Source organism: Salvelinus sp. IW2-2015, linkage group LG21 (assembly GCF_002910315.2).
Source record: "Salvelinus sp. IW2-2015 linkage group LG21, ASM291031v2, whole genome shotgun sequence".
NCBI classification, from domain to species: Eukaryota; Metazoa; Chordata; class Actinopteri; order Salmoniformes; family Salmonidae; genus Salvelinus; species Salvelinus sp. IW2-2015.
This window is the reverse complement of record NC_036861.1, coordinates 226,780-236,616: the sequence shown is the minus strand read 5'-3', so window position 1 is coordinate 236,616 and position 9,837 is coordinate 226,780. Positions and strand designations below refer to the sequence as shown.

The 9,837-nt window shown below is 46.7% G+C and overlaps 1 protein-coding gene across 1 annotated transcript in view; it reads left to right on the top strand.

The window, feature by feature from the left end:
* The window catches only part of LOC111982478 (VPS10 domain-containing receptor SorCS1-like), a 167,617-nt gene that overhangs the window by 126,931 nt on the left and 30,849 nt on the right, over window positions 1–9,837 (top strand). Inside the window, 4 exon segments of the mRNA XM_024014047.2 lie at window positions 6,628–6,657; window positions 6,660–6,703; window positions 7,272–7,363; window positions 9,437–9,544. Coding sequence (XP_023869815.1) covers window positions 6,628–6,657; window positions 6,660–6,703; window positions 7,272–7,363; window positions 9,437–9,544 — 274 coding nt within the window.

Here is a 9,837-nt window from a genome sequence, read left to right as displayed (position 1 = left end):
CTTCAGAGTGCCTGCTGTTTCTCTTAAGTGCCTTTTCTTATTCTCCTCCAGTCACTGCCTGACTAGCGCCCTTCTATTGTCTTTTATATTGTGCTGTATGTAACTGTTGACTCTTCGTGACAGACTGCTTATCACTGGCTATACATGGCCCTTTCAGTCAGATATGACAGTCTCCCATTTGCACATGAACAGAGACTAAATATATGGTTTCGTAATGGTAAAATACCACCWTTGCCACCCAACTGAACATGCTTCTATTTCAGGGAAGTTAGGAACCAATATACACAGGCAGTTAGGAAAGCTAAGGCTAGCTTTTTCAAACAGAAATTTGCATCCTGTAGCATAAACTCAAAAAAGTTCTGGGGCACTGTAAAGTCCATGAAGAATAAGAGCACCACCTCCCAGTTGCCCACTGTACTGAGGCTATGAAACATTGTCACCACTGATAAATCCACAATAATTGAGAATTTCAATAAGCATTTTTCTACGGCTGGCCATGCTTTCCACCAGGCTACCCCTACCCCGGTCAACTGACCTGCACCCCCCACAGCAACTCTCTCAAGCCTCCCCCATTTCTCCTTCACCCAAATCCAGATAGCTGATGTTTTGAAAGATCTRAAAAATCTGAACCCCTACAAATCAGCCGGGCTAGACAATCTGGACCCTCTCTTTCTAAAATTCTCTGCCAAAATTGTTGCAACCCCTATTACTAGCCTGTTAAACCTCTCTTTCGTATCGTCTGAGATTCCCAAAGATTGGAAAGCTGCCACGAACATACCCCTCTTCAAAGGAGGAGACACTCTAGACCCAAACTGCTATAGATCTTTCCTACCCTGCTTTTCTAAGGTCTTCGAAAGCCAAGTTAACAAACAGATTACCGACCTTTTCGAATCCCACCGTACCTTCCCCGCTATGTAATCTGGTTTCAGAGCTGGTCATGGGTGCACCTCAGCCACACTCAAGGTCCTAAACGATATCATAACCGCCATCGATAAGAGACATTACTGTGCAGCTGCATTCATTGACCTGGTCAAGGCTGTCGACTCTGTCAATCACCACATTCTTATTGGCAGACTCAACAGCCTTGGTTTCTCAAATGACTGCCTCGCCTTGTTCACCAACTACTTCTCTGATAGAGTTCAGTGTGTCAAATCGGAGGGCCTGTTGTCCGGACCTCTGGCAGTCTCTATGGGGGTGCCACAGGGTTCAATTCTCGGGCCGACACTCTTCTYTGTATACATCAATGATGTTGCTCTTGCTGCTGGTGATTCTCTGATCCACCTCTACGCAGACGGCCCCATTCTGTATACTTCTGGCCCTTCTTTGGACACTGTGTTAACTAACCTCCAGACGAGCTTCAATGACATACATATCTCCTTCCGTGGCCTCCAACTGCTCTTAAATGCAAGTAAAACTAAATGCATGCTCTTCAACCGATCGCTGCCCGCACCTTCCCGCCCATCCAGCATCACTACTCTGGATGGTCATGACTTAGAATATGTGGACAACTACAAATACCTAGGTGTCTGGCTAGACTGTAAACTCTCCTTGCAGACTCACATTAAGCATCTCCAATCCAAAATGAAATCTAGAATCGGCTTCCTATTTCGCAACAAAGCATCCTTCACTCATGCTGCCAAAAATACCCTCGTAAAACTGACCATCCTACCGATCCTGGACTTCGGAGATGTTATCTACAAAATAGCCTCCAACACTCTACTCAWCAAATTGGATGCAGTCTATCACAGTGCCATCCGTTTTGTCACCAAAGCCCCATATACTACCCACCACTGTGACCTGTACACTCTCGTTGGCTGGCCCTCGCTTCATATTCGTCACCAAACCCACTGGCTCCAGGTAATCTACAAGTCTTTGCTAGGTAAAGACCTGCCTTATCTCAGCTCACTGGTCACCATAGCAGCCCCCACCCGTAGCACGCGCTCCAGCAGGTATATCTCACTGGTCACCCCCAAAGCCAATTCCTCGTTTGGCCGCCTTTCCTTCCAGTTCTCTGCTGCCAATGACTGGAACGAACTGCAAAAATCTCTGAAGCTGGAGACTCATATCTCCCTCACTAGCTTCAAGCACCAGCTGTCAGAGCAGCTGACAGATCACTGCACCTGTACATAGCCCATCTGTAAATAGCCCATCCAACTCCCTCATCCCAAAACTGTATTTATGTTTTTATCTTGTTCCTTTGCACCCCAGTATCTCTACTTGCACATTAATCTTCTGCACATCTATTCACTCCAGTGTTTAATTGGTATATTGTAATTACTTCACAACCATGGCCTATTTATTGCCTTACCTCCCTTATCTTACSTCATTTGCACACACTGTATATAGACTTTGTCTACTGTATTATTGACTATGTTTGTTTATTCCATGTGTAACTCTGTGTTGTTATATGTGTCGAAATGCTTTGCTTTATGTTGGCCAGGTCGCAGTTGTTCTCAACTAGCCTACCTGGTTAAATAAAGGTGAAACATTTTTTTTTTAAGTGATAATGCCTGAGAAGCCGCTGTTTGGAGGATATCTTGGCACGGGGGTTGTTAGTCTCGAGATGAGGTCAATCACTTCAAACTGAAGCTGGAAAGACTGCAAATTAGCTACACTTCGTTTCGTTTCACCTTTTTCAATTGACATTTCTTTGTATACATCTATAAAGATTATGTCAGCTAATTCATGATTTCGACTGGCTGAGAAACGTTACCAGCCTGCCTGTCTGTCTCGTACCGACTCCCGACACATTCATTACTATGGGACAGCTGGAGATTGATCTTGAATATTGAATCAATGACAGACAGACAGCAAGGTTTCTCTGCTGTTGAAAACTAAATGTTAGTCTAAAAGAAATGTGAGATAATGTCTAGATGCTTTTTATAGTGGAGATCAAGTTTATAAATTGCCTGGCTGGGCTGATGAGAAAGTGGATTCCACAGTCAGATGGAACAGAGTAAATAGGTATTTTAACGTCATAGATTTAGCCGGTGGTAACTTGTGGAATTGACATCAGCTGGAATGCGGTTCAGGATTAGACCCACCCGTTGTATAAAAAGGGACATTTGTTATATCGTTTATTCCTTAAACTAAACAACCAGCCCTACCATCCACAGTGAGTTTTTCTCTTCCACGAGAACCTAGGTGGCAGCATGTCTGTGTCAACTCAAATTTGTGGCTAAACACAGGAAACCATATTCCAGAAACTCACAGTGGTGCCCAAAACTATACCCATCACGGTTTTGCCCTTTATGGCTGCCGACTGGGAGTCCGGGCACAGGAGTGCCTATCCGCTCAATGCACTCATCATCTCCCCACCGTTAGTGGAGTAAAACAAACACCACAGGAGGATCAGAGACTGTCGTGTCCCAAATATCACCCTGTTCCCAATATAGTGCACTGCTTTTGATCAGAGCCTATGCACTAAATAGGGAATAGGGCGCCATTTTGGACTCAATACCAGCATCAGTCTCAGAATGGCTTCCCATTTTAGCTGTAGGGCTTTTAATTCCTGCTGGGCTAGACTAGTCTATGACATGTCTCCACACGCCTTAGGAGTCAGGAGTGGGTCTAGTCTACTACTAGACAGTGCCATGTGGTCTCTGGAGAACTGAAGGGCTGGGACTTCATGGGGTAGTATAACTGGCATATTATGACAGAAGGTCTATCGCTAGTACAAGTACAATTGTTATTACAGAACATCTATATAGAATATTATATTCATAATGTAACTGACTGTGTTTAGCTGAGTCATGGCTCTGGGACAACAGCTATGGGACCAGTCATTTATTTACATACAAACACACAAATTGTTATTTCACATCTCTGTATCCATTCAAAGTAGGCTACTGTAACCGACAGTGTTTTACTGGGTCATAGATCTTTAAAGCAACAGCTGTAGGGAAAGCGAGCAGAGCACTGTTTCACCTTGACACTGGATAAAAGCCCTTAATCCTAGGGTACAAATCTAGTTAAATAAAATCACATTTAATTTGTCACATGCGCAGAATACAACAGGTGTAGACTTTACTGTGAAATGCGTACATACAAGCCCTTCCCAACAATGCAGAGTTAAAAAAAATCCAATAAAAAGAAAAATAGTAACASAGGAGGAATATAATACACAAGAATGGAGCTGCATACAGGGACTAGATCAATGTGCAGTAGTACGAGGTATTTGAGGTAGATATGTACATGAAGGCAGGGTAAAGTGACTAGGCATCAGGATAGATAATAATAAGGTAATTGAGGTAGATATGTACGTGAAGGCAGGGTAAAGTGACTAGGCATCAGGATAGATAATAATAAGGTATTTGAGGTAGATATGTACGTGAAGGCAGGGTAAAGTGACTAGGCGTCAGGATAGATAAGGGAGGGGGGCTCTGAGGGTTACACTCTGGAACAGTTCTCCTGTACCCTCCTGTTAGGAAGGAGGTCAGGGGAGGGAGGGAAGGAAGGAAGAATGGAAGGAGAGAGAGAGAGGGAGAAAAGAGGGAGGGAGAGAGAGCCAGTGCGACAAACACACACACACACAGAGCCAGTGCGACACAAACACACACACACAGAGCCAGTGCGACACAAACACACACACACAAGAGCCAGTGCGACACAAACACACACACACAGAGGCCAGTGCGACACAAACACACACACACACAGAGCCAGTGCGACACAAACACACACACACACAGAGCCAGTGCGACACAAACACACACACACACAGAGCCAGTGCGACACAAACACACACACAACAGAGCCAGTGCGACACACACACACACACAGAGCTAGTGAGACACACACACACACAGAGCTAGTGAGACACACACAGAGCGAGAAGACAACACACACACACACACACACACACACACACACACACACACACACACACACACACACACACAACACACACACACACACACACACACACACACACAGAGCCAGTGAGACAACACACCGCAGAGCCAGTGAGACACACCACACGCAGAGCCAGTGAGACACACACACGCAGAGCCAGTGAGACACACACACACGCAGAAGCCAGTGAGACACACACACACGCAGAGCCAGTGAGACACACACACGCAGAGTCCAGTGAGACACACACACGCAGAGCCAGTGAACACACACACACGCAGAGCCAGTGAGACACACCACGCAGAGCCAGTGAGAACACACCACAACGAGCCAGTGAGACACACCCACACAGAGCCAGTGACGCACACCCACACAGACCAGTGAGAACACACCACCCAGAGCCAGTGAGACACACACAGAGCCAGTGAGACACACAGAGCCAGTGAGACACACCCAGAGCCAGTGAGACACACCCAGAGCCAGTGAGACACACAGAGCCAGTGAGACACACAGACCAGACACACACAGAGCCAGTGAGACACACCCGAGCCAGCACCCAGAGCCAGTGACGCACACAGAGCCAGTGACGCACACCCAGAGCCAGTGACGCACACCGAGCCATGACCACACCCAGAGCCAGTGACGCACACCAGCGACGCCACCGCAAGCCAGTGACGCACACCCAGAGCCAGTGACGCACACCAGAGCCAGTGAGACACACCCAGAGCCAGTGGACGACACCCAGAGCCAGTGACGCACACCCAGAGCCAGTGACACACACCCCAGAGCCAGTGACAACCACCCAGAGCAGTGACACACCAGAGCCAGTGACACCACCCAGAGCCAGTGCACACACCCAGAGCCAGTGACACACACACACCCAGAGCCAGTGACACACACCAGAGCCAGTGACACACCCAGAGCCAGTGAACACACACCAGAGCCAGTGACACACCCAGAGCCAGTGAGACACACCCAGAGCCAGTGAGACACACCCAAGCCAGTGAACACACCCAGAGCCATGACGCACACCAGAGCCAGTGACGCACACCCAGAGCCAGTGAGACACACCGAGCCAGTGAGACACACCCAGAGCCAGTGAGACAACACCCAGAGCCAGTGAGACACACCAGACAGAGAACACCCAGAGCAGTGAGACACACCCCAGAGCCAGTGAGACACACCCAGAGCCAGTGAGACACACCCAGAGCCAGTGACACACCCAGAGCCAGTGACACACCAGAGCCAGTGAGACACAGGGGTAGCCAACTCTGCCTCGAGTGGACACTCTGGAACACTTCTCTCTAGCCTCCTGTTAAACACCTGACTCTAATTAGCCACTAAATGGGAGTAATTATAGTAGAAGACTCAACAGCCTCAGTCTGAAAGCGGAGGTCTTTATGTGATAGAGGAGACTGGATGGTTAATACTGCACAGTAAGTGGACTATATTACTGTAATGTGTGTTAGGAAACTTTTTTAGTTATCAATGTCAATGTATGAAAGGACATGACTGACTTTGACTCTAGTATACAGTCTGCGTCCTTCAGGAAGAAATGACATCAATCACTTCTGTAATTTAAGACACTTCCTGTATGACTTTGCACTTATTAAGGTCTGTACAGTATATCAGACAGCTGTGGAATTTTGGATTTGATTTAAATCAGCCCCACACCTCAAGGATATCAATAGTTTAGCAGTTGGCTAAAGTCATACGGGACTCTCTCATCCTGAACACTTCACCCAACCTCCCCACCCCCACCCTTCTCATCAGGCTCCATCGGAGTGGAGTTGACCACCAGCAACGTAGCATGTTCATCACCTCAGACGCCGGCAACACATGGAGACAGGTGAGGCGGAGGGAGGGGGCAGGGAGGAGGAGGAGGAGGGAGGAGGAGGAGAGATCCTCACCATCTCAATAACCTACTCATCATCCCCAGGATGGTGTTTATCCACCACCTTGCCACCCGCCGCTGTGATTTAGTGCAGATAATCAAATGAGATCTCAAGACTAATGTTATTCGGTAGCCCCCTGCCTTTGCCTGTACAACGATGCCCCTGGTGAGTGTCTGTGCCACTCTCATCACCTCCCTTATATGACGGCCGCGATTTCAATTTAAGGGGCCTCGTGTCTAATTAAAGGACGCAGATGAAAATAATGAGTAGAGAATTGACACGGCAACGTCACACCACATCGGAGTGTGGTGTGTTTTGGTATTGAGAGCGGGGGGGGGGGGGGGGGGAGATCTGATGTGTGTAAGGGGGGTGTGTATGTGTGTGCATGCCTATGTGGTGTACCTTCGTTCATTAGGTTGCTCCTTCATAAACATTAAAAGTCCACTACTAAAACAAAAATGTCTTGTAATCAATAACGCTAGTCATATAATGAGTTTATACTTCATACCTTTTGCCTTTCAGATCTTTGATGAGGAGTACAGTGTTCTCTACCTGGACCAAGGAGGGGCCCTGGTGGCTATAAGACACACTCCACTCCCCATCCGACACCTATGGTGAATCTCTATTAGAAAAATAGAATTTGGCATGGTTTGTATCAAATCTCTCTCTTTCTCTCTCTCCGAGGAAGACTCAATCCTCACGTTCCCACAAGCCTGAGAGTGTAATGAGCATGTCTAAGAACATAGGAAGTTATTAGTGTAATTCCAATCCAGTAGGCGGTGAGATATTCTCCTCCTTTGACGATTGCTATTCAATTTCACCTTTCCCTGTTTGTTACGTGATGTAAGCCTTGCCTTTCAGTGCCTTTAGAAATGCAGTGCTCATATCCTGTGTCATGGTGGAATAATTCAAATTCACTTTTTATCAATTTGATAAGACACTGGAGAAGATGTTTGTTTTCTCCCATAGAGATGCATATTATACTGTAATATTATACACTATAATATGTTCTAATTCGGTCCATCAGTTATGGTATGTGTTATTATTATATTGCTATGGTTTCTACCATAAAGATACAGCAGAAAATACTAAACTCAGCAAAAAAAGAAACGTCATCTCACTGTCAACTGCGTTTATTTTCAGCAAACTTAACATGTGTACATTTTTGTATGAACATAGCAAGATTCAACAACTGAGACATAAACTGAACAAGTTCCACAGACTTTCTGTAACTGACAGAAATGGGATAATGTGTCTCTGAACAAAGGGGKGCGGTCAAAATCAAAAGTAACAGTCAGTATCTGGTGTGGCCACCAGCTGCATTAAGTACTGCAGTGCATCTCCTCCTCATGGACTGCACCAGATTTGCCAGTTCTTGCTGGGAGATTTTACCCCACTCTTCCACCAAGGCACCTGCAAGTTCCTGGACATTTCTGGGGGGAATGGCCCTAGCCCTCACCCTCCGATCCAACAGGTCACAGACGTGCTCAATGGGATTGAGATCCGGGCTCTTCGCTGGCCATAGCAGAACACTGACATTCCTGTCTTGCAGGAAATCACGCACAGAACGAGCAGTATGGCTGGTGGCATTGTCATGCTGGAGGGTCATATCAGGATGAGCCTGTAGGAAGGGTACGACATGAGGGAGGAGGATGTCTTCCCTGTAACGCACATCGTTGAGATTGCCTGTAATGACAACAAGCTCAGTCCGATGATGCTGTGACACACTGCCCCAAACCATGACAGACCCTCCACCTCCAAATCGATCCCGCTCCAGAGTACAGGCCTCGGTGTAACGCTCATTCCTTTGACGATAAACGCAAATACGACCATCACCCCTGGTGAGACAAAACCGCGACTTTTTGCCAGTCCTGTCTGGTCCAGCGATGGTAGGGTTGTTGATGGTAGGTGACGTTGTTGCCGGTGATGTCTGGTGAGGACCTGCCTTACAACAGGCCTACAAGTTCTCAGTCCAGCCTCTCTAAGCCTATTGCGGACAGTCTGAGCACTGATGGAGGGATTGTGCGTTCCTGGTGAACTCGGGCAGTTGTTGTTGCCATCCTGTACCTGTCCCGCAGGTGTGATGTTCAGATGTACCGATCCTGTGCAGGTGTTGTTACACGTGGTCTGCCACTGTGAGGACGATCAGCTGTCCGTCCTGTCTCCCTGTAGCGCTGTCTTAGGTGTCTCACAGTATGGACATTGCAATTTATTGCCCTGGCCATATCTGCAGTCCTCATGCCTCCTTGCAGCATGCCTAAGGCACATTCACGCAGATGAGCAGGGACCCTGGGCATCTTTCGTTTGTGTTTTTCAGAGTCAGTAGAAGCCTCTTTAGTGTCCTAAGTTTTCATAACTGTGATCTTAATTGCCTACCGTCTGTAAGCTGTTAGTGTCTTAATGAACGTTCCACAGGTGCATGCTCATTAATTGTTTATGGTTCATTGAACAAGCATGGGAAACGGTGTTTAAACGCTTTACAATGAAGATCTGTGAAGTTATTTGGATTTTTTACGAATTATCTTTGAAAGACAGGGTCCTGAAAAWGGGAYGTTTATTTTTTTGCTGAGTTTATAATACTGTTAAATACATTATTGGAGTTCTCATTCTATTGCTATGGTCTCTCCCATAGAGATACAGAAGAAAATACATTAGCTCTCATTCTCTTTCTATGGTTCCTCCCACAGGATGAGTTTCGACGAGGGGAGAGAGTGGAATAAATACAGTTTCACCATGTCGCCCCTGTTTGTGGACGGGTTACTAGGGGAGCCGGGGGAGGAGACTCTCATCATGACGTAAATCAACTTCATTTACCCAATTTTGAATGAGAGGGAGAACGGTAAGGGGAAACTCCGAACCAAAAAGGATGGATGCAGGATTCAAACGTTGGCCCAGAAGTGTTACTGTATGTTGTCCGAATAGACTACTATACCACTACACCGCACAGTAAAATCAAATCCCATCTGATTGCAGATATACAGTATGTTTGATGTGTTAACATAATGAATTGAGATTGARTGAACCGTAACCGTGTTAGATGGGTTGACGTTGTGTGCGAGGGTGGGAGTTTTGCTCGTATCCAAACCGC